Source organism: Aquarana catesbeiana, linkage group LG06 (assembly GCF_042186555.1).
Source record: "Aquarana catesbeiana isolate 2022-GZ linkage group LG06, ASM4218655v1, whole genome shotgun sequence".
Lineage (NCBI taxonomy): Eukaryota > Metazoa > Chordata > Amphibia > Anura > Ranidae > Aquarana > Aquarana catesbeiana.
The window spans coordinates 229,462,795-229,488,762 of NC_133329.1; the positions used below are offsets into that span (position 1 = coordinate 229,462,795).

The following is a 25,968-nucleotide window of genomic DNA, read 5'->3' on the forward strand; positions in this document are numbered from 1 at the left end:
CGTGGCCATGTGAATATGTAACAGCAATATATGTTGCATACCTGCACAAAAAAAAAAAAAGCATTGGATTAAAAAATAAAAAAACGACTGACACCGTTCACTGCCCTACAGACACTGTCCACACACCATCCACTGTTCTACTGACTGACAGATCTCTTTTATCACCAGCCAGTTGTGTTGGTAAAAGCAACAGTCTTTATTTTCCAAAAAGGTAAATTAAAACAGCTTTATATTAGCCTAGAAAAATTAAACAAAATAGTCCACATTTCTGGTACACAAAATTAGCTCACTGAAGTCACAAGCTTGTCCCATCTCAAGATTTAACATGTCCACCTGCTTCAGGGGTCTAGAAATGTCACAAGAGCTTAGTAGCAGCGTCTTAGTACTTCAGACACCTGCTGGTTCCGCCCTCTCTTGCAGGCGGTTTAACCCCTTAAAGACCACAGTCTCCATAGACAGAGTAAAGGCTCTCTCACACGCAAAATCTTTCAGCCTCCAAATTCTCGGTCCCATACCAGGACATAAAGTGGAACTCTAGTCAGAAAATCACTTGCTAGATCACCTTAGGCTGGCCCCTTTTGCAGGTATAGCCATGTAAAACATTAAAAATAAGGGGCCTACTGTTTAAAATCCAGTAATACACTGTCTCATTCTGCTCTGCACATGCTCAGTTGCGCTCTATTTTTAGGCATTTTTTGGCACTGCCAAGTTTATAGAGGCGGATCTGCTGACAGCCTTATGCCCCGTACACCCGATCCAAAAATCGGACGACAGATCATCCGACTTTATTCGCTTTCTAGTCGCAAGTAGAAATTAAATAGGTTACTAAAGACACGAAAATTCTCGTCAGAAAAAAAAAAAAAAAAAAAAAAACGGCAGTGATGTCATGTGTTGTAGTGTATTTGTATTGTATTTTCGGATGACAACTCTGGTATCGTATGAGGAAAATTTTCGTGCTTGCCAATCGAATAATATTGGATGAGCTGTCGTGATTGGCTCTCGAAAGCTCTGTACCAATGATCCGATAATCGTACGATCGTGCAACATCATATATCCAGGATTTGAACTAATCATTTTCAAGCGCTATATGACCTCTTATTTTGAGAGTCATAATGTTCCAGAAAGCCTCAGATTTGGGCACTGGTGTGGGAGCAAGGAGTGTGTTTTTTTTCACCTGGAGGAGTTTTCCACATTGCTGTGAGGTCTTCTAGGAGAGATAATCTTCAAATAAATCTCTGCATGGTAGAGTTCTTTTGTTTGTGTGGACATTTTATAATAGATATACATGCATACATATACATACATTTCATTTTACACGCACTGCATTTTAGTTTAGTTTATATGGTTTTACCATTTTTGTATCTAATGGTGTGCAAGCTGCTAATTTTTGGATTTTACCCTTCAGCTCAATTGTTTTATGTTAAAGTGTTGATTTTTACAGCTAATGGATGGCTTACTGTCTGTCTGCTGTTTGCTCTTTCAACTGCTTCATTTTCCTGTCGCATTGCATTTATAACTTGATACGCTGAATGGTCAGGATCTTGGTTATTTGAAATGTTTTTCTTGGATGCAGATAGTGGTCTTGCTTGTCGACTTCCTGGATCTAAAACAAAGCAACATTTTTTTATAAGAGTACAATTGAAATACACATTTTTTTTATTTTCATTTTAGATATATATAAGCAATGCTCATTTGAGTGGTAGTTTTTATTTGGCCATGTCATTTGTTTTGTGACATATCTAGTGTTTCATAATATTTTTCTGCTCACAATAGTTTTAGTATGGCTTTAGACAAGGGAAATGGCAATATAACCTTTGACTGTACCAGAGTGATGCAGACATCCTTGATGAGCAGTGTGCTTTGGCCCTGAATTGGCTTCACAATTATGGAAGATATAGTAGGTATTTTTGGAAACACCTTGCTCTATAAGAAGAGGTTCTTAGATCCGCAGACCACATATAAAAAGGGACTGGGGTGGACTTATGAACTATAGAAATGTCAGGGATGAAATCCCTACATACTTTGTAAGGAGCCTGTGTTTAAGGCTTAAAGCAGTAATAAATCCCAAACCAAAATTTTATATTATTCCAGCTTACCAATCATTAGATGTGGCTGCATTTGTTTTCTTTTTTTTTTTTTTTTCCCCTCTGTATTTACCTGGGGACCTGGCCAGTAACACACCGCTTGTTTTAGAGTGCCATCACTGTGGATGAAGGAGCACAGGGGGCACCTTTGGACAGCAGCACTGTCAGCCTGGGAGGAGGGTAGAGTTTGATGTACTAGCAGATTTAGATACATTAACAAACTGAAGATTACTTCAACGCACACGTTATAAGCAGTTACAGCAACCCCCCCCTTAGGATAAAGGTTTTATTGAAATAAGTAAAAGCTGATCATTCTAAGCACCCCTGTCATAAATCGTTTGCCTCAACCCTGTAACTGCTACATCTGCAAGAGAGTTTGTTCTTTTAAACAACATACTTACTGGACAGATCACCAGGTGAAAATAAAAGAAAGCAAGCCTAAAAAAAGAAAATTAATAATACCGCTTTAACTAGAAAAAAAATACATATATGCTTAAAAGCTGAATTCCAACTTTCTTTTCATTAGAACTGAATGGAATGGTCAGTCTATAGTCATAGTTCAAACCTCTGTACCACGTTGCTTTGTTGCCTGCAGATCCCCTGATATTCTGGGTTTAGTTGTGACTTTGTGTCAAGTGACACTGTATATCCTGATGATAGACCCTGTCGCTTCCATAGCCACTTCTTGCAGCAGCTAGAATCTGCACTCAGATTCTGGAAATGATGAAACTTGCTTCACAGCTGTGATGGTGGGTGGGATGGAATACATCCTAATTAGCATCTAATCCCTCCCAGTCACAACTACAGGAAGAGTCCAGACCTTCCAAGTCCCACCTCACAGATCACAGCATTATTCAAGAAGGAAGCACCTTCATACACAGCCTGTTCTGAAAGCTAGCTGTGCTGCTGCCTGAAAGGATTGAATGGATTAGAATTAGAATTTATTCCCACCCAGTTAAATATACCGACCAGTGTGAACAGTGAGCGTCCCAACCCTCAGAGCCCTGCTCTCTGTGAAGTGATTCATTTACATATGAAGGGAACACCTTCAAAATAACCTCCCATAGCCCTTCATCTGTAGTCTTGCGGTAAGCCATTATTCTTTGGCATGCTGCAAGTCAGGAATGACACATTTACAACACACTCAAATATACAGAGCAATAAATAAATAAATCTGATCTCTATTGGCCTATAGGGGGCAAATTGTATGTAGGTTCCTTGAAAAGACTTGTACCAGGCCCATAGATTATACAATAGATTGATGGGCTTGATTGCACAATGTTCTTGGCCCCTGTTGGAGAGCCAAAAGGCCATCTGTATAATAGTGGCTCAGTTCAGGTTCCAAGTGTGAACTAATAGAGTGGAAACTTCATAGTCTGTAAACAGATATTTATTAGAAAGCAGCAACTATCCAGGAACAAAAATAAAACTACTAAAACAAAAACAAACTGTCCAAGACAAACAGCCAGCTGTAAGGTGTAGGATGAGACAGACCTGTATGGATCGATCCCTCAGTCAAGACTTGGCCAGGGAGGTGAAGGGAAATCAGGGTAATTGGGGGGGGGCGGAGTCAGCAGCCGGAGTAGATGTCCGCGTGTGGAGAGAGCTCTCGGAGCACACACATTCCCATAGCGATATCCAGCGATGCAGGGCAACAAACCAGCCACCCATCACCCTCTACAAGTCGGCAAACACTCCCAGCACAGTATGGGGGGGGACGGGGACCTGGGCCCTACAAATTGACAGATTCTTTGGGTCGGCCGGGGCTCTGGCGATCCAAAAGGGCGCCGGAAGCAGTAAGTCTCAGTCATCCCTGGCTAACGGCTCACCATGAGGTTCTCAACCCAGGGGCAGCTGCAATTCATCAGAGCTGCAGAGCTTTGCAAATACAACCAGCAACTAATCTCTGATCTCCTGCCTGAAACTCCTAAGCGTGAATTAGTGGTCACTTACTGCATACTTATCAGAGAATGTACCACGTGATGTCATAGCCAATAGGGTTGCACCAATACCACTTTAAGCCCGAGTACAAGTACCGATACTTTTTTTCAAGTACTCGCGGATACCGATTACCGATACTTTTTTCTAATGTCATGTGACAGTGGCACTAATGACGCATGAACTGTATCAGTAGTTTTTTATTTTTGTTGTTTTACAATTAAATATTTGATTTATTTTTTTTTTACAATACTTTCTTTTTTTTTGGGGGGGGGGGGGGGGGGAGTGTCAGTGTGTTTTTTATGTTTTATTATTTTTACAATTTAACCTTTTAAAATATTTATTACAATTCTTTATTTTTTAAGTTTTTTTTATCAGCCCTGTTGGGGGACTTTGGTGGGATATCGGGGGTCTGATATCCCACCAAATATGGATATATTGGGAGGATATGGGGACAATCAGGGGTCTTCGGTGGGGGGAGTTACAAATACCGATCCCCCCTGTATAGAGTTCAATAAAGCAGTTGAAAGTCACGGGAGGGAGGAGGAGGAGAAGCGGCTGTCAGCTGCTTTATTGAAATCTATTCAGGGAGATCGGAGCTTGTAACTCCCCCAACCATCACCCCTGACTGCCCAGGTATCATCTCAAACATCGGAGTATTTGCCAGAGTACAAATTCCCGAACTCATACCACTCTTGCTGGCGTCAGTGTGATGTGGGTAACTTATTTAACATCCCATGGGATTGTAGAAGCTTGCAGAGCTTCTGGAATGGTGTGTTCTCCCTAATATACAGAATCACTGGCTTCTTTAACTCACAATCTCCACTTAGCGCTGTTGAACCTGTCAATAGATCGAATCCCTGTGCAGTTCCGGGTAGTAGTTTCCCACATATTAATAGCTGCTAGACCAGTGCTTCTCAACTCCGGTCCTCAGGACCCACTAACAGGCCAGAATTTAAGTATTACCTTGGGGAGATGCAGACTATAATACTGCAATCACTGAGCAGCAAATTATATAATCTGCGAAGTATTTCAGTTATCTTGAAAACCTGGCCTGTTAGTGGGTCCTGGGGACAGGAGTTGAGAACCACTGTGCTAGACTAACATATTGGAAACAGAATAATGCTCCCAATTTAACTGAAGTACTAAATAGGGTTAATGCAGCTTGTTACTATGAAAACATTTTTTACATTTACCTTGGGTAAAATAGCAGCCCATAAATCTGCATGGAACTGCTGGGCTGGAGCGACCCATTTCCATCTAACCTAGTTTCAGAATACAGAATTCAGTACACTACCTTGGTGGCCAAACTCAAGGGTATATTACGGTTTTGTGGTGTTAGTTTGTCCGTTTGTTATGTTTTGTTTCCTTTTTTCTTTTCTTATATAATTTGATACTACATATTGGGATTTGTACTTACTGCACGTTAGAATAACAAGTACCATATTTGATAGTACAGTGTTATTCTAACGAAAAGTATTATGACTTTATACCTATATTTTATATTTGGTTAAGCCTTCCATAACTTGACCTGTGCAAAATCTGTTATGTACTATGCACTTTTCTGCTTTAATAAAATCAATTTGAAAGAAAATCAGAGCTATCTGGCTGGTGGAACAATCAAAGAGAATTAGAATGCCGCCCTCGGGGAGGAGGGTAACCGGACACCTCCGTAGTACTGATGCCTGAGACGGAATGTCAAAAGGTGGGATGGTCACGCTGCTCAGTCTCACAGAGAACCGATCCTGGGGCAGAGAGAAATGTGAGTGCTGCCTGCTGTTATGCCAATAGCCAAGGAGCAGCAGAGCCGACAATGATGGGATGGAGGGAGGGCCACCTGTGATACACGGCCAACCCACAGCAATTGTGGGAGCCAATAGGAAAGCGGTTGGACCGACCCATTGTAGGAGCTGCTCCCCAACATGTACAGTGTCAGGCTGTATCCATGGCAATGGCGCGTTTCAGGGCTGTGCCCCTTACTCAACATTTACAACTTTCCCCACCCACATGAAAGACCAAAAACAACCACAGTAAACCTAGGACCTATCCACATCAACTCCCATAACTGGTATATGTGACTCCCATAGCCCGTCCTGCAGCTACAGATGCTAAAAGAATCATGGGAGATATAGTATCAGGACTGGCAAGGGAAGGAAGCAGGAAGTCAGAGAACTCTGAAATTCAGCCAGGAGGAGGAGTGACATAACAGGCACAGAAACCTGCTGCGGGGTTGTAATTCATTTACATGCACAATGCATCTGTTTTGGTGAGGAAAAGCTGGAGTTCTTCTTTAAAGTTTCAATTCTCAATAGTTCCATCCGGTTTCTATAAAATGATGTGTACATAAGTCTCCATAAATACCTTAGAATAATTCCATAGATACCCATCTGCATTTATTTCCTTTATGCCTGCATCTACAATTCATTCTGCTCTTTCAATATTTCCCTTTGAACCCACCCATGCAGATGCACCTACTTACCAGAACTTGACTCTGTTCTATATACAGTAGTTATTTTATTTTGTGCAAAATTTGTGACAAAATTGTCCCTTTGAAATATTGTCGTTCCAAGAGGGATGGTGGCAACTCCAATAATGTAAACCGGAGTTGCCACTCTGTTTCTTTTTTCACATGAACTTTATTTAGGATTTTTAGATCTGCATGTTGTTTATGGTTTGATACTTTTTTTGTTCAAGTTTGCCCTCGAAATCCTGGCACCATCACCATTACCCTTTTCTTTTATATTAAAGTGGACCTGCAGTCATTTTTTTAACTTTCCATCTATTAAATCTTCTGCCCTTGTTGCTTTAACTTTGGATAGTAAAACATTTTCTTCTGTCAGTAAATACCTTATACAGCCCACTTCCTGTTTCTTCTCTGGTCATTAGCCTAGGCTTATGACATTATGCACAGCTCTCTCTCTCTCACTCTCCTGAGAGTTTGCCAGAAAGAGAGGGGGGTGGGTCTTAAGAGGGCCAATGAGAGCTGCAGGGCTGCAGAGCTGGAGGTGTGCCTCTGTGTCTGTGTAAATCCAGGAAGTGAACAGGTAACAGCTTCAAGCTGCCAACAGTTAAAATGGATGCAGCCAGACTTAGTAGAGGGCAGGGGCGGCTCTAGACAATTTTTTTGGGGGGTGCTGGGAGAAAGTAGGGGAGCTCATGTGGCGCCCTCAGTGAACCGCGATCCCGTGGCCAAAAGTGGCACCGTGTTCCCGTGGCATGGCCAAAAGTCGTCAAAGGTAAGCGTGACTGAAAAGTGGATGTTTCTTCACAGTCTTTTCCCTTTATATAAACAAAATAGGGCCTTGGGGCACATAGAATTGATTGAGTAAAACAAGCCCAAATGGGACTAGCAATAATAATCCCCAGCAAGTGTCAGGGTCAGCAATAGCTCCCCAGCAAGAATAAGGGTCAGATAATCCCCAGTAAATGTCAGGGCCAGCCATAACACCCAGCACAGCGTAACAACTAACCCTGGCTCAGAACAAAAATAATCCCCCAGTGCAGCACAAGCATGGCACAATAATGAACAGCAAAGCATGGCACAATAATGAACAAAAAAACCCCAAAAACCTGTAAACTGATATACAATATTAACCAATATCAGTAAATAAAATACCATCCAAAAAAATTAGTGAATATAGGAGGTAAGAGTCCAAGATGTAAATCCAAAATGAAATTAATCAATTAAAGGAATAGATATAAAATGTCTATAATATGAGGTAGAACTCTTCCACTGTGAATTTAGTATAAATCCTTAAACGAGTGAACATACAAGATGAATAACTGTGACAATTCCACCACCACAGCCTGAGTGTGAACACCGCATAAAATGCACGCTTACCATATGGCAAGCAGAGTAGGCTTGCGACCAATAACCCAGTCAGGGCATTTATCCCAGATTGGAAACCGGTGCCTCCAGTCAGGGCCTTTATCCCAGATTGGAAACCGGTGCCTCCAGTCAGGGTCTTTGTCCCAGGGTAGAAAATGATACCTCAAAATGATCTGAAGGATATAGCCAGCCAAACAGTACGAATCCCCCGGCCAGGAAAGTTCCGGCAAAATTGGCAGATATAACCCAAAAGAGAGGAACTCACCATAACATAATTCCAATGAGACATCATTTATTAAGTAATAAAGATTACACTTACAACAAGAAGGATAAAAAATAGCAAAATAGCCGGCCTGCTGTGCAAAAACACCCATGCGCTTAGACACCTGTACACGATGACGTCAGCTCCTCCCGACGTACGTTTCATCAAATAATGATGTAGCCTGGGGCACCCGTGCACGTCATTACCCCGGGTAATGACGTGCCCCAGACTACGTCATTATTTGACGAAACGTACGTCGGGTGGAGCTGACGTCATCGCGTACAGGTGTCTAAGCGAACGGGCGTCTATGCACAGCCGGCTGGCTATTTTGCTATTTTTTTATTCTACACGTTGTAAGTGTAACCTTTATTATTTAATAAATGATGTCTCATTGGAATTATGCTATGGTGAGTTCCTCTCTTTTGGGTTATATCTGCCCATTTTGCCAGAACCTTCCTGACCGGGGGATTCGTACTGTTTGGCTGGGTATATCCTTTGGATCATTTTGAGGTATCATTTTCTACCCTGGGACAAAGACCCAGACCGGAGGCACTGGTTTCCAATCTGGGATAAAGGCCCTGACCGGGTTATTGTCACAGTTATTAATCTTGTATGTTCACTCGTTTAAGGATTTATACTGAATTCACAGTGGAAGAGTTCTACCTCATATCATAGACATTTTATATCTATTCCTTTAATTGATTAATTTCTTTTTGGATTTACATCTTGGACTCTTACCTCCTATATTCACAAATTTTTTGGGATGGTATTTTATTTACCGACATTGGTTAATATTGTATATCCGTTTACAGGTTTTATTTTGGTTTTCATTTAGCACTGCTACATTTTTTCTATTTATCTTATGTGTGTATCTCACTTTCAGTGGCTGCTTTTTTCCTTTTTATTTTTTTATTTAATTTATGTGCCCACAGCGCAGTATTTTATGTTGATTTAATGAACCACAAAGCATGGCACAATATTAAACCACAAGCGTGGCACACAAATTAACCCCTTAGCATGGAACAATTAATTACCAGCATGGCACAATAATGAACAGCAAGCATGGCACAATAATAAACCTCCATCATTGCACAATAATTAGCCCCTTAGCATGGCAGAACAATTATATCCCAGCATGGCACAATAATAAACCACAGCACAGTAATAAGCCCCAGGAATGTACATTATTAACTACCAGAAATACACAACCCCAGCACTGTACAATAATTAACCTCCAGGATCATAGCAGTCAGTGGGCCCCCTTCATTGTGAAATATACAACAGAGAATATACATGGAAGAGGTCAGCACTGTGTGTGTGTGGTCACCAACCAGAATAGTGGTCAGTGTGCCCACTGTGCAATGCATACAGTGGGAGAGGGGGGTCAGTGAGCAGAAAATAACTGGGGGGAATCAGGAATGACCCTTTAGATTGCCCAGATTAGGAGTGACCCCTTAAGAGTGGTAAGATCAGGATTGACCCCTTAGAGTGCCCAGATTAGGAGAGCCCAGAGCAGAAGTGACCCTTTAGATCACACTGCCCATATAGATCAGAGTTTCTCCTTAGAATGCCCAGAGTAAAAGTGCCCCCCTCAGTGTGTCCAGAGCAGGAGAGGGGCCCCTCAGAGTGCCCAGAGCCGAAAAAGTGTCCCTTCAGAGTGCCCAGAGCTAGAGAATGCCCACTAAAAGTGCCCAACACAGGAGTGTCCCCTCAGAGTTCACACAGCAGGAGTGACCCCTTTTGATCAGTGCCCATATAGACCAGGCTTCCCCTTAAAGTGCCAAAATTAGTAGTTCCCCTTTAGAGTACCCAGATTAGGCGTGACCCCTTAGAGTGCCTAGAGCAGGAGTGACCTCTTAGATCAGTGCCCCTAAAAACCAAGCCTCCCCCTTAAATTTGCCAAGATTAGGCATGCCCAAATCAGCAGTGACTCCTTAGAGTGACCTAATTAGGAATGCCCTCTCAGAGTTCCCAGAGCAGGAGTGTCCCCTCAGATCAATGCCCATATAGACCAGCCTCCCCCCTGAGGGTACCTAGAGCAGGAGAATGCCCCAGAGAGACCAGAGCAGGAGTGAACCATGAGAGAGTGTCCAGAGCAAGAGTGACCTTTTACAATGCCCAGAGCAGCAGTGACCCCTTAGAGTCCACAAATTAGGAGTGCCCTCTCAGAGAGCCCAGAGCAGGAGTGTGCCTCCTCAGAGAGCCCAGAGCAGCAGTGTGCCCCCTCAGAGAGCCCAGAGCAGCAGTGTGCCCCCTCAGTGTGCCCAGAGCTGATGAGTACCCCCTTAGTGTGCCCAGAGCAGGAGAATATGCCTTAGTGTGCCCAGAGCAGGAGAAAAACCCCTTAGTGTGTCCAGAGCAGAAGAGTGCCCCCTTAGTGTGCCCAGAGCAGAAAAGTGCCCTCTTAGTGTGTCCATAACAGGAGAATAACCCCTGGCTTCATGTACATGGGACGTTTTTACAACCTCTCCTGAATGATTTAACTTGACAGATAGTAACCCATGTTTTAAACGTCCGTTTTGCCGTGTTTACATGCCGCGTTTTGCCGTGTTTCTAAGAAAATTTTTTTTTTTTTTTTTAAATGGCCAAAACCGAAAAACGCCTATAAACAAAACATTGCTAAGCGCGGGTTACCGCGTTTAGCGTCTGAAAAGTCGGAAACTTTGGCGTCTGAACTCATTTTTTTGCCTTAAAAAAAAAGGCCTGTAAACGCAACTGCCTAAAAATGACAGTAAACAAACCCGTGTACACGTACACAGAAGAAAACATTGAATGAGTTCAGGGGCAGTTGAAAAGTGTCCAACTGCCTCTGAAAGTCCGTTTAGCAGCAGCAGTGTACATGGGGCCTTAGTGTGCCCAGATCACAGGATTCCTCTTATCCAGATCAGTGCCTGCCACAACCATAGAGGAGGACTGGAGTCACAATTCTTATCCTTCCTCCACTGAAAAGGACTGGAGTCACTGTCCCTCCACCCTCAGCAGACAGCAGCTCCATAATAAGAATCAGGGCCAGGCACGTGATGGTGAGGGGGTGGGTGCAGCCTACCTGCATTTTCAGAAGTAATCCTTCCTCCTCTGGGGCTGGAACAGGAAACTCTCCTCTTGTCCTAATCCTGGCTCAGCCCACAGCAGCTCCATAGAAGCACACACAGCTCCTGTCTGCCTGGTGGTGATATGCAGATGAGAGAGAGACAGACAAATTCCTTCCTCCACAGCTAAGCTGAGCTGGGCTGGGCCTGAGCTGCAAGCTTCTCCATCCTCCATAGAGCGACCGGTAAGTGCAGAGGCTCCACATGTCCCAGTGCTTTTAAAACCCAGCGCCTCTGCATAGCACTGGGTCTGGGAAGGGATCACTCCGCCACTGATATGAGTGCACTAACCCAGCCCCTGGCGGGACTCACTGAAGGTCAGCGGCTTATGTGGCTGAGCTGCGATATCCCTCCTCTAAATAAAAGAGTTCCCAGATCTTTTTTGTCACACAGGGCATGCAGGTAAAATATTCTTTAAAAAACTGTGTGACATTATATTTGTAATTCAGATGTGTAATTTTTGGGGATGCTATGAGGGTGCTTAAAGAATGTTTGTGGATGCTTTAGCACACCCAAGCACCCACCTGGCGCCGCCCCTGGTGGAGGGAGATTTCTGCAGCATATTTGGCAAGTACAGAATCGCAGTATATATAAAATAATATGCAACTGGTTGGAGTGAAGCTTCAGGATAGCAAAGATATTTTTATTACAAATTATGTGAGCAGACTGCAATTCCTCTTTACTTCAATACATTTTTATTACATTTTCAATAATATGTTACTGACTTAAAGCGGAGTTCCACCCAAAAATGGAACTTCTGCTCGTTGTACTCCTGCCCCCCTCCGATGCCACATTTGGCACCTTTCGAGGGGGAGGGGGGACAGGATACCTGTCTTTCACAAGTATCCTGTTCCCACTTTCGGGAGCCTTAGCCGTGGGTATTGATGTCACCGCCGAGCTCCCTCCTCCCCCCTCCTCCTTCCCCAGCTGCCGGGCCAGTAGGAGAGAGGAGCGGAACCTCCCGCATGCGCAGTAGGGTTCCCGGCGTGAAGCTGTAAGGCTTCACTGCCAGGTTCCCTTACTCGCAATGGAGGCGGCAGCACCCGACAGCTAATGAAAGCATCAGCTGCAGTACCGACATCGCTGGACTCCAGGACAGGTAAGTGTCCTATTATTAGCAGTATGTGCAGCTGCTGGCTTTTAATTGGGTGGGTGGGCCTCCACTTTAATGCAAATTTGCAGCTTGAAAATGATAATATACAGAATATGGAGTATCAAATTCTGTTTTTGAAAGACAATCCACAGATAACATGGCATATCAAATACACGTCAGCATAATCAAAGTAATACAGCCAGTCACATGCTATATAGAAGTAAAAGAAAAAGGGAGAAGAGATAGCACAATGTAAAAACTACTATCAAAACTACTCTTATCCTTAACCTCTTAGCACCAGCACCTCCCGGCCCTTTAAGAGATTTAGGATGCTGGGAGGCGGGGTGCGGCTTAAGATCATGTGACCGATGTGATTCGCTGTCACGTGGTCCAAAAATTCCCGATCGCCAGCTTTCAGGTAGTCGATGGTAACTGTGCTGGGAGCCCACGCACGCTCTCAGCTCAAGTGCATAGGCAGCAATTCACAGAAATATGCAGCCCGTCGGCGCTAAGGACCACATAAAAGGTAAAGTCAAAGGTAGCCAAGGACACTTTAATTAAGGTATATTCCTGAGATTAAACGTGTTTAGCCAAGCATCCCATTATTTTCTGAAATACGCACCCCTGTCTCCAGAGAGGGTGAAAAAATATTCATAGGTGCATTGTAAATGAACTCTAGATACGACTTTTGATACATTAGGCGCTGATGTGTGTTTCCAGTTACTAATTATTGCCAAGCTGCTATTAAAATATGCATAACTATTGTACGAAATTGTTTAGGAAATTGGTCGGTCGAGATACTCAACGTAGCTAGATGTGGACTAGGGGGAGCGATAATGCCCTTGATAGACGATATCAATACAAAAACCGATCTCCAAAAACTGGTAATGCATTTAAATGACACAGAACAGGAATTAAGTTACCTTTGTGTCTGCATATATGCCAGCATTCTGATGTTATGTAAGGATACATTGTCAATATCCTACAAGGGGTAAAATACCACCTGTAGGCTATTTTTAAAGTGTTTTCCCAACAGAAAACACAATGTGTCACCAAATAAAGGCACAACACCAAGCGCTCTCAGTAAATGTTTGATCCAGGTCCTCTTCCCACTTCAACACAGAAGGGGAATTAACTGCCTGGGGGGTTGTAAGTGGGAAAAGAACCAAGAAATTCCACCCTTCATTACAGAGGTCTTGTGATAATATTCCCAGACCTGGAAATGTGCGTTGGAGATGCTTGACCTGAAGCAATTGAAAAACGGTCTTTCTTTGTAATTCTACAGGGATGCTAGAGTAGTGTAACCCTTGTCTAACCAACATGAGGTAGAAAAGAATGGGATTAGAAATTTGTATACCTGCAGAGGTAAATCCTGTACTGGAATAGAAAGGGACACACTTTGGTAAAATAGCATAAACTACCAAGCTGCTAATGTAGCCGAGATGGCAGGGACTTGGAGAGGTAGTTGAGTAAATTTAGTTATGCTGGGTGGTAGCCAGCCTGGCTAACTTGTAGCATTTAATGGTCAAATGACTTCTGTTCTTAATCCTATTCAGTTGTGGCTTCTCCCTTCTTTGTCAGTAGGTGGCATTGTTGCCTTTGACATTAGTATGATAAGCTACAGTACATCCAAGCTATGGATAAACATACTTTTCTCAGCCAATCAGATTTGCTGCTATTAATGCTGGGAGAAGCTATTTAATAGAAAGAAGTCAGGTGATCAGGGTTAGTTACATGTTAGTAATAATATAACTTAGATTACAAAATCTTCAGTTTTGCTCAAATTAGTTGATGCAAAAATAAATACATCCCACAAAAAAACTACTAACTCAACTAGTATTTTGTATGACCTCCCTGATTTGTAAGGACCTCACCAAATCTTCTAGACATGGAATGAACAAGTTGGTGACATATTGCAACATCTATCTTTTTCCATTCTTCCAGAACGACCTCTTTTAGAGCCTGGGTGCTGGATGGGGAGTGATGCTTAACTTGTCTACTGGAATTCCCTATAGGGAATTACTATTACATTACTATTATGTTAAATTTCTCGCCACCCTCTGTCCTGCTAATAGCTGTCACAAGGCCATAAAAAAAAAAAAAGACAGCAATACAATCCTTTAACATACAGCCTATACTAAAGCTTTCCTACTATAGCCAAAACTAGTATAAAATCTTAGAGTTCTACTTTAGGACTCACAGGAGCTAATAGGTATTTTTAGCTCTTGAACTTTACCCATATTTGTCATCCCCATTAAATACATTTGTAAATCTAAATGTAGTCTTACCTTTAAGTTCAAGCACAACTAAGTTTCCTGGTGGCTGTCTTTGTTGGCTGACAGCTAAAGATGCCGGCCTTAATTCAGTTAAACTTCTGGAAAGTGCATGTGTTCCATCTTCAAGGACTTCTTCAGTGTTGTCATATTCATCAGCTGAGCTGTCACTGTTGCCATGCTTAAAGCACAAACTCTGCTCCAAGATTTCCCTTAAAGCCTGAAAAAACAAGTTTTTCATTGCTAGACATCAGTTCCAGTACCAAGATTCTAAAGTAAGGTGTGCTGTGAGATCTGGAAAGGTAAGCAGATTTAAACCTGCTATTCATATTCATCACCATTTTTGTATGCATTCTGTAACAAAAAGTGTGTATTAAACAAACAGCTTTAAAGATGAACTCTGGGATAAGCAAACATTGTCTAAATACAAAAGGTGTGTGTATTCTTCCTTGATTCTTGGTGTGTTTTGTGTATTTCTTGTGATGTGTGCAGTAATCCAGTGTGAAATATTGTCTTTGTGCAGAAGCTTATTGTAATACAACTGGTAACTGTTGATCTCTCCTGGCGCATGGTGACTGGTCTTGTATCCGCCCCTCCTGTGGTATGCTGCAGGCAACTTCAAGCTCTCTGCTCAGGATATGTACAACCCATTAACCACCTGCTGACCACCCTATAGCACTTTTACTGCTACAGGGCGGCAGCTGCGCACATGATCACGAATATATACACGATTCTGCACTTCTGCCTGCAGGGGGCGTGCACATGCTGCCGACAGGCCCCTTCTGCTGTGATAATTCACAGCAGAAGCCGATCTGAGGGTCCCAGGGACTCTTATTTCCTCCAGCAACTGCTGATCTTCAGTAAAACAAGGCATATCTCAGTTCTGACGGGGGGGGGGGGGGGGGGACGGGGGGACGACGACCGATCCTGTGTCTCTGCAAAGCAAAACAGGGACTAGAATTGATCTCTTCCCCTAGTAAAAGCAGCACACTGTGTACACAAAACACTGGCTAGGCACACAGTTAACCCTTTGATCACCCTAGATGTTTAACCCCTTCCCAGACAGTGTCATTAGTACAGTGACAGTGCATATTTTTAGCAATGACCAACTGTATTAGTGTCGCTGGTTCCCACAAAGTGTCAGTTAGTGTCCGATAGTCCACTGCAATATCGCAGTCCCACAATAATAGGATTTTTTAAAACAGCTTACCTGTAAAATCCTTTTCTTTCGAAGGACATCACGGGACACAGAGCCACAGTAATTACTGATGGGTTATATAGGTATCACTGGTGATTGGACACTGGCACACCCTATCAGGAAGTTCAACCCCCTATATAATCCCTCCCCCTTGCAGGGAAACCTCAGTTTTGTAGCCAAGCAATATAGTGTATTAGAAGAGGGGCGGGACCTCTGTGTCCCGTGATGTCCTTCGAAAGAAAAGGATTTTACAGGTAAGCTGTTTTAAAAAATCCTATTTTCTTTCTCGAACATCACGGGACACAGAGCCACAGTAATTACTGATGGGATGTCCCAGAGCAATGCTACCTGAGGGGGGGAACCACGACCAAGTAGGGTGCAATCAGACCTGAGGACCCTGTACCGCTGCCTGCAGCACACTACGCCCAAAGGCGATATCCTCATGCCTTCTCACATCCACCTGATAGAATCTGGTGAATGTATGAACTGAAGACCAGGTTGCGGCCTTGCAGATTTGAGCCATAGAGGCCCGGTGATGCACTGCCCAAGAAGCACCAATAGCCCTTGTGGAATGTGCCCTGATCTGAAACGGAGGAATCTTCTGTTTCAAACCGTAAGCTTGAATGATCAACTGTCGAATCCATTTAGAAATGGTAGCTTTTGACGCTGCCTGTCCTCTATTGGGACCCTCTGGCAGCACAAACAAAACATCCGTCTTGCGGATCTGAGTAGTTGCCCCTAGATAGGCCTTAACTGCTCTTACTACATCCAACGAATGTAGAGATCTCTCTTCCGGAGAACAGGGATCTGGAAAAAAAGAAGGTAGAACAATGTCTTGGTTTAAATGAAAATCAGAAACCACCTTCGGTAAAAAACTAGGATGAGGGCGTAGTACCACTCTATCCTTGTGTATAATCAAATAAGGCTCCTTACAGGAAAGAGCTGCTAATTCTGATACTCTTCTAGCAGAAGAGATGGCCACCAGAAAAATGAATTTCCTTGTCAACAAGACCAAAGGAATCTGACTTATTGGTTCAAAAGGCTGTTTCTGTAACACAGCCAGGACCAAATTCAAGTCCCAGGGGTTTAGGGGCGCTTTAACCGGAGGATTAAGACGCATCACCCCCTGCATAAAGTTTCGGACCAAAGAATGCGAAGCAAGTGGCCGCTGAAATAATACTGATAAAGCAGAAACCTGGCCCTTGATGGTACTCAAGGCCAGCTTCATCTCTAATCCCATCTGTAGAAAATCAAGGATTCTACCTATGACATATTTCCTGGGATGCCAACCTCTGGATTCACACCAGGTTATATAAGCCTTCCAGACTCTATGATAAATCATCCTGGAAGCTGGCTTCCTTGCATTAATCAAGGTAGATATGACAGGACCTGAGAGCCCACGACTCTTCAGAACGTGGGTCTCAATAGCCAAACCGTCAAATTTAGCGTTTGTAAGGCAGGATGGAACACTGGACCTTGAGAAAACAGGTCTGGGCGTACTTCTGGGCCAAGCGGGGGCCACCAGAAGTACCGACTTCCTTTCCTGCCTGATCCTGCGAAGGAGTCGTGGTAGTAGCAGAATAGGCGGGAATGCGTAAATCAGTGAGAACCGATGCCACGGAATCACCAACGCATCTGTCCCGCATGCAAGAGGATCTCTTGTCCTTGCCACAAATCTGTCTATCTTTTTGTTGAATCGGGATGCAAAGAGATCTACATCTGGAACCCCCCATCTTTGGCATATGGCCCAAAAGACGTCGGGATGCAGAGACCATTCCCCTGGAAGTAACTGCTGGCGACTTAGATAGTCCGCCTGCCAATTTTCTATTCCCGGGATGAAAACTGCCGATATGTATGGCACATGCATCTCTGCCCAGACTAAGATCTGGTTCACCTCTTTTTGAGCAGCTCGGCTCCGGGTGCCTCCCTGATGATTGACATAAGCCACTGCTGTGGCATTGTCGGACTGGATCCTGACCGGGCACCCCTGTAGCCTGATAGTCCAGGCTTTTAGAGCTAGATGTATCGCCCGGATCTCCAGAATGTTGATGGGTAAGGTCCTCTCTGTCTTGGACCATACCCCTTGGACCGCAGCCTGTTCCAGGACTGCTCCCCAACCTGACAGACTGGCATCTGTTGTTACCACCGTCCAGGTAACCGGTAGAAAGGATTTCCCCTTCTGCAGGTTTTCGGGTATGAGCCACCAATTGAGGCTCTGACGCACCGCATGCGACAGATGCATCGGAAAGTCTAATGCCTGAACCTTCTTGTTCCAGGTCGACAGAATACTGTGTTGCAGCATTCTTGAGTGAAACTGAGCATAGGGAACTGCTTCGAATGAAGACACCATCTTCCCTAGTAGCCTCATACAAAGGTGGACTGAGGGACCCTTCTTGGTCCTTACTGTCAGAATCAGCTCTCTCAAAGCAGTGATCTTTGCCTGGGGTAGAAATATTTTCTCCTGGCTTGTATCTATAATCAGACCTAAATACTCCAGTCTTCTTACTGGTTTTAGGAAAGACTTTTCTAAGTTGAGGATCCAACCCAGGTGTTCTAGATACCTGACCGTGGTCCTCAAGTTTCCCTTCAAAGAGGCTACCGACCGGTCTATCAAGAGCAGGTCGTCTAGGTATGCTATGACAGCTATACCCTGAGCCCTTAATCTGGCCAGAGGAGGAGCCAAGATCTTTGTGAACACTCGAGGTGCAGTGGCTATCCCGAAAGGCAGAGCCACAAACTGGAAATGGCGCCCTCCTACCTCGAAGCGCAGAAACTTCTGATGAGCAGGAAAAATGGGCACATGCAGATATGCATCTCTGATGTCTATTGATGCCAGAAATTCTCCTCCCTGCAGGGTGGGAACTACTGTTCGAATTGATTCCATGCGGAAGGATTGAATCCTTAGGAATCCGTTCAGATCCCTTAAGTCCAGAATGGGCCTGACATCCCCATTTGGCTTTTGGACCGTAAAAAGGTTGGAATAGAAGCCCAATCCCTGGTCCTTTGCGGGAACTATCATAATGACCTCCTGCGACAAAAGTCGCTCTAACGCTAGAAGGAGCGACTGCTTCTTCTCTGGGTCTCTGGGAACATTTGATCTGAGGAACCGAGGAGAGGGGAATTCCTGAAACTCCAGCTTGTACCCTAAGGTTACCGTGGAGATTACCCATCTGTCCTGGAAGTCCTCCTGCCAGAGCTCTGAGAACTGTCGCAGTCTTCCCCCCCACTCGAGTGAGCGGGGGCGCCCCCTCATGCAGAGGTCTTAGTGTTTTGCCTAGTAGGCTTCTTTCCCCAGGACTTCTTTTGTCCCTGGGGTTGACTCTTGTCTCTGGACCCCGATGGAGGCGGCCGTCGAGACTGCCTGGAGGCTGAAGCCCCTGGCGCTGGGGAAAGAGTCCGTTTGAAAGAGGGACGCTTACTCTTCTTCTTGACAGGTAAGAGAGTGCTTTTCCCACAAGAGACTCTCTTGATATAGTTATCCAAGTCCTCTCCAAACAACCTTGCACCACGAAATGGAAACCCAGCCAGTAGCTTCTTATATGGTGCTTCGGCTGACCAATTTTTCAACCATAGGATTCTACGTATATGCACCAACCCCAGTGAAAGACGGGAGGTTTGCACGATAGAATCTCTAATGGCGTCAACCACAAAGCATAAGGCCGCTGGAAGGTTAGCAAACCCCTGGGCCTGCTGTTCAGGTAATACTTTGATGACCTGCTTAACATGGTCTCTTAAGTATTGACAGACTCCAATCGCTGCTACTGCAGGTTGGGCCACTGATCCTGCTAAGGAGAAAACATCCTTCAATAGGGATTCCATCCTTTTATCTACAGGATCCCTGAGCATCTGAGCATTGTCTACAGGACAAGTCAGGCTATTATTTACGGAGGAAATGGCGGCATCAATAGCCGGTATTCCCCACATTTTAATAAACTTTTCTTCCATCGGATAAAGTGTTGAAAACTTTCTCGGCGGAAAAAAACGTTTGTCTGGGTGATCCCACTCAGAATAAATAAGCTTTTCAAGTAAAGTACGAACAGGAAAAGCATGTGCTGCTTGGAAAGGTTTCAGTGACCCCAAAGCAGAAGAGGATTCTTTAGCAGTTTCAGGTATGGGCAACTTAAATGTGGAGCGGACCAATTCAGTGAGGATCTGCACTAAGACTTTCTCCTCTTGGGAAGTCGCAGAGGGTCCCTCTCCACCTGAATCCTCCGAAGAGGAATCATCCATCCCATCCCGATCCTCTGAAAGGGATTCATCTCCTTTATCCCAGAGCTCCTCTGTCTGAGGGTCTTGGGGAACAGAGGAAAGCCTAGTGCGTTTTCTTCCACTGAGTGAAGACGTAATCACGGCCATTAATCTTTCCTCTAGACCATTAATGGTTGAGGAAAAAACCTCTTGTGTAATATATACAGGGGCTGAAGTGCCAGAAGCAGGTGTAGCCCCTGACCCCGATGGCTCTCCCTGGCTAGCCGTCCCTGGCCCATCTTTATGGGGGGAGGATGCTGCCGACAGGGGGCCCTCAGAACCTGAACGAGATCCCCTAGTGTCTCTGGTTCCTGGGGTGCTTGAACCTCTTCTACCCATAGTGCAAAGCAACAAGGTGTGAGGTATACAAATGAACACTGCCCGCTGAGCGATGTAGTCTGGCTAAAAGCCTTGCTACCCAATGCTCAGTCTGGTGTTACTTCAGTAAATGCTGCCTAGGAGAATGCCTGTGTCCCACCTTACATGCGACCGTCAGCTCTGTGTCTCTCAGAAGGCTGTGTGCACCTGTACAGAGTGCCTCTAATAGCCTGCAGCTGGCCTGAGTGGGAGTCTAAGCACCTGTGCTGACGTCCCGCCCCCTCCTCTACCGCCTCCCCCCCTTGAGTTTTGAAAAAAATGAGCGCTTCCCGCGCTGCCGACTCTCCTGTCATGCTTCCGGAGAAAGGCTGGGGATGGGGGGGGGAGGGAGGGAGGCTGGTAACAAGATCTGCCTGAACGGCTATCTTGAGAGATGGTGGCCATTAGGCCGCAGAGCCCGGGTGGTATAACCACTTTCTAGACCCCTGTGGCCCCTCTCTAGCCTGGGGGGGAACATTCAAACATGAGAAATCCCCCTTTCCACCTTACCTGTTTGCAGCCTGCTTGAGACGCTGGGACATAAACAGCGATTACAACACCTGAGACAGAGTTAGCATGTGTAGGATTGTGCTCTTGGCAGCCCCCGGTGGTCACAATAGGCATAGCATGCATTTACCTTAAAGGAGAAAAGCCACTAGAACTCAAAAATTCTGTGGAATCTCCTCTTACCTTATCCAGCCGCAGGGTGCTGTTTACACAGACCCAATCTTCACCTCTCACGGTGGGCTCCGTTTGAAAAAACCGTCAGAGACTGGGGCCCCCATCAGTAGGGGGATCCAACAGTTCTGGGACCGTAAAGCACCTCGCCAGAAATTAGGAAGTTTAAAGCCATTTTCTGATCTGCGGGGTCCAGCTCTCTAAAAAGAGAAGCATTACGGGTAAAACCTCGTTTCTTCGGACACGAGGCCCGGGTACCATTCAATTCGGCCATGAAAAGACACTTTGAATGGATCCGGTTCGCCTGGCTTGCCCCAGTATAGGATCTTAGGATATTCCCTTTGGAGCTCAGCACAGGACATCTTTACACGTCCATCACCTAAGACACTGGCGTAAAAACTGAGGTATCCCTGCAAGGGGGAGGGATTATATAGGGGGTTGAACTTCCTGATAGGGTGTGCCAGTGTCCAATCACCAGTGATACCTATATAACCCATCAGTAATTACTGTGGCTCTGTGTCCCGTGATGTTCGAGAAAGAAAAGTCGCCGATCGCCAACCACCACTAGTAAAAAAAAAAAAAAAATATCCAGAAATACAGTGTATTACCAAAAATATGGGGACGCCTGCCTTTACACGCACATGAACTTTAATGGCATCCCAGTCTTAGTCCGTAGGGTTCAATATTGAGTTGGCCCAGCCTTTGCAGCTATAACAGTTTCAACTCTTCTGGGAAGGCTGTCCACAAGGTTTAGGAGTGTGTCTATGGGAATGTTTGACACTGATATTGGACAAAAAGGCCTGGTTTGCAGTCTCCGCTTTAATTCATCCCAAAGGGGGTTGAGGGCAGGACTCTGCAGGCCAGTCAAGTTCCTCCACCCAAAACTTGCTCATCCATGTCTTTATGGGCCTGATTTGTGCACTGGTCCAAACCATCTGGTGTGGGGGGGATTATGGTGAGGGATGAGCAAGTTTGGGGTGGAGGAACTTGACTGGCCCCTTTAGAACACCTTTGGGATGAATTAAAGCTGAGACTGTGACCTAGGGCTTCTCATCCACATCAGTGCCTGACCTCACAACTGCGCTTCTTAAAGAAAGGTCAAACATTTCCATAGACGCATTCCTAAACCTTGTGGACAGCCTTCCCAGAAGAGTTGAAGCTGCTATAGCTGTAAAGGGTATAGAAAAGAGAGAACCCCAATGGGACTTTAAAGGCAGTAATTAAAGGTTAACCAGAGTAAAACATATCAAATTTTATTACAAAAGGTTAAAAAACGGTAGTCAGTTTGTACAATGGTCAATAAAAAATGACCATACAGATAACAGAAAACCATATACAGTACTCTGAACTGAACTGAGCAGGGAACCCTAGGTCGGTCCCATGCGAATATGGACCCAAAATAAATAAAGGTTCACCAACATGTTTTGGAGATAAAGGGTTGATTCCTTCATCGGGGAGAATACAGACAGGGTACAATCGTAGCGTATGGTTGCTTAGCGAGCAGAAATGGCAAAATGACCCATAGGCATGCACCCCCTCACATCAGTAACCATGGATGAGCCACCCACGTCAGTAAGCGGGGAATGGTGGTTTGTTTCCCAGGACCCGATGGAAAGGGAAAAGTGGCTGATTGGTAAGCATTATCCAAATGGTGAGGAGAAAATTGCTCACAAGGACCGCATATAGGCGGAACTGCCAAAAATTAACATAGCGCAGAGCCTTGTGTGGGTCCCAGCATTTGAAGATCAATGAGTGTGGTTTGCCTTGGTTTAGGAGTGTGTCTATGGAAATGTTTGACCATTCTTTCAAACTCAGCCTCCTCCCATCAGAGACTTCCTGCTGGCGGCTTCCTCCTGCACCTCCCCCATCAAGCCCGGGACACCAGAAACCACCAGCGCCGCTAGATACGATGACATCAAGCCTCCTTGATGCCGCCCTGGATCTTTGCAGCCCTTTGGCTGACTTTTATTGATGTGCCCGATATCCCCACTTTCTATTACTTTGAACTAAACCGGTTTTATGTTTACTGCTACACTTAGATTGGCGCTGCTCTTTCTCCTCCTTGTGTCTAGAATAAATGTGTATGCATTAGTATGCCATCACTGAATGTGGATCTGAACTCAAAAAGCAAAAGGTTTGCCACCCTATAGGGAAAACTTACGTTTGCTAACTGTGCCTAAGCAGTAGCATGAAAAATGTATCTTTTGTCTGAAATTCCTCTTGAGCTTCCCGGCATGTTGGTGTGCGCAATGAACCTATGTACCTACAGCCTCATAGACTTTATCTACAGTACGGACTACATATAGACTAGCTATTTATACTTGAAGATTAATTGCTATAATCAGTTTAATCCTGGTAACAAAGAGTCCGGTTTACATTTAGCACTGCTCATATTTTACTTCATACCAGCTAAAACAAACCAAAAGGTAAACTGGGAGACAGAATGCTCAAGAAATTAGAGTTGTACGTGATTTAACTAGGTAAGCACTAATTTCATGTCAGAAGTAGCTTCCTAATCCACATTCACTAAGGCTTTTCTTACAAATTATGTGGATGAATATTTATTCAAGAATTCATTGAGTAACAGAAGATTTCAATTCTTCTACAAACAGATTATTACTCCTTCCTCTGGAAGGTTTTGACACTATAAAGCAGAAATCTAGTGGCTATGCCCCAACCCGTGCACTCCAAGCTCAGTAAAGTTTGGTAAGACGTCCTTCTACAGACAGGTTCAAAACTCAGTCTAAGGAGGTGACCATTCTTACTGCCATCTCTTCTACAATGAGGATTTTTAAGTTGTATTGTAAGGTACCCTTCTTTACCCTTCATTGGAACAAGGTTGTTTTGGAAGCCTCAGGTCCTCTCTCTTGCCAGAGATTGTGCCTTCCCGTCACTTGTATAAGGACATATTACTTCCATCCTTTTTTCCATTGCTTGCCTTGCACACACATGACATGAGGGCTATCAGGGTCTATATGTTGGCCTTAACCCTATTTTGCAAAGACCAATTCTTTGTCATCACAGATGGTTCCTATTAGGGGTCTACAACATCCAGAGTGATCATTACCAATTGATTATTCAGGTCATGTTTCAGGCTTAATCACTGAAGGGATGGAATCCTCTGTTTCCTGTCACTGCTCATTCTACTAGTACAGTAGGAGGTTTTCTAGGCCTTCTGGCACCAGGCTTCCACCCTGCATATAAGCAAGGCTGCCAGCTGGTCTTCTGTCCACACTAAAGTGGTTATTACGCAAAAAAAAATTTAAGAAATCATGCTCCTGTCCCTTTAACCACTTCCATACTGCACAAATTCCAGCACTCCTCTCCTACATGTAAAAATATCTTTTGCTAGAAATTTACTCAGAACCCCCAAACATTATATATATATTTTATATTTTTACCAGAGACCATAGGGAATAAAATGGTGGTCATTGCAACTTTTTATGTCACACAGTATTTGCGCAGCAATTTTTCAAATGCGATTTCTTTGGAAAAAAAAAATACTTTCATGAATAATAAAAAAAAAAAAAAAAAAATACACCAGTAAAAGTTAGCCCACTTTTTTTGTATAATGTGACAGATATTATGCCGAGTAAATAGATACATGTCACACTTTAAAATTGCACACACTCGTGGAATGGCGCCAAAATTCGGTACTTAAAAATCTCCATAGGCAACGCTTTAAAATTTTTTACAGGTTACCAGTTTAGAGTTACAGAGGGGGTTTTGGGCTAGAACTATTGCTCTTGCATTAACGTTCGCAGTGATACCTCTCATGTGTGGTTTGAACGTCATCTACATATGCTGATGCAACCTACGTATGGGTTAGCTTCGGTGTGTGAGCACGCGGGGACAGGGGCGCTTTCATTTTTTTTTTTTTTTGTTTATTTTATTTTTGTTTTTTTATTTTTACACTTACCCTTTAAAAAAAAATTTTTCACCACTTTTATTCCTATTACAAGGAATGTAAACATCCCTTGTAATAGGAATAGTGCGTGACAGGTCCTCTTTATGGAAAGGTGTGGGGTCTATAAGACCCCATATTTCTCCTCCAGGCTGGAAAGCCTGAGATAAAAATTAAATAAAATTAATGATCTCAGGCTTTCCAGCCGAGTCCACGGCATGGTTTACTTCTGCCAGGGATCATCTGGCCCTCGGTTTTCTCTATGACCAACTTGCGGCGCCAGCGGATTCCTTCTCCAACTTGCTGAGCGCACTGGCGAGCCGGTAGAAGCACCAGAGGGCGGCGGGAGGGGGGGGGTCCCCTTCCGCCGCCTGTAAGAATGATCAAGCGGCTGAACAGCTGCTATGATTTTTCTTATGGTGAAGGGAATCGCCGGCTGAAAAAAAATGATATCTGAAAGATGCCTGTAACTGAAAGCCCAGGACGTCATATAACTTTCTGCGGTATGGAAGTGGTTAAGGCACAAGCTATAGCATAGTGCTTTTGCCTAGTCAATTGCCCCTTTATATCTCCTACAGTACCTGAATGATTCTGCCTGGTCCTGACTTCCCCACTGTGAGCTGCCTACATTTATCATGGCTGCTGAGCCAAGAGAACTTGGTCAGGATACTGTCACATTACTACTTACAGTGAGCCCACAGGCGAGCAGGTGACACGGGATCCCCCAGGGAGTGGAGTCTAAGGGCCAGCCGGTATTCTGCCAGGGACCCCCTCACAAGGGTTTGGGCTTAGCTGCATGCTGACCATACAGTTTACCTAAAACAGAAGGGGAGTCTCAGACCCTCCCACTTGGCTTTTTTAGATAGAGATACAGAGCAGACAGAGGAGGTGACCATAAATGAGCACAAAAATAAATAAATAAATAAATAAAAAAAAAGGTATTTAAGATTGAAAAAAAAAAAAACAAACCACACTGCACTGCTTAATGAACAAACACATGGAGACAAGATCAATT

At 44.3% G+C, this 25,968-nt stretch overlaps 1 protein-coding gene across 6 annotated transcripts in view; it reads right to left on the reverse strand.

The window, feature by feature from the left end:
- KATNIP (katanin interacting protein) overlaps window positions 1-25,968 on the reverse strand; it is a 310,890-nt gene that overhangs the window by 170,794 nt on the left and 114,128 nt on the right. For all 6 annotated transcript variants that reach the window (XM_073633024.1, XM_073633020.1, XM_073633023.1 and 3 more), the window contains 2 exons: window positions 14,584-14,788; window positions 1,458-1,603 (listed from right to left, as the gene is read on the reverse strand). In XM_073633024.1, the coding sequence (XP_073489125.1) occupies window positions 1,458-1,603; window positions 14,584-14,788 (351 nt within the window). The remainder of the gene's footprint in view (window positions 1-1,457; window positions 1,604-14,583; window positions 14,789-25,968) is intronic.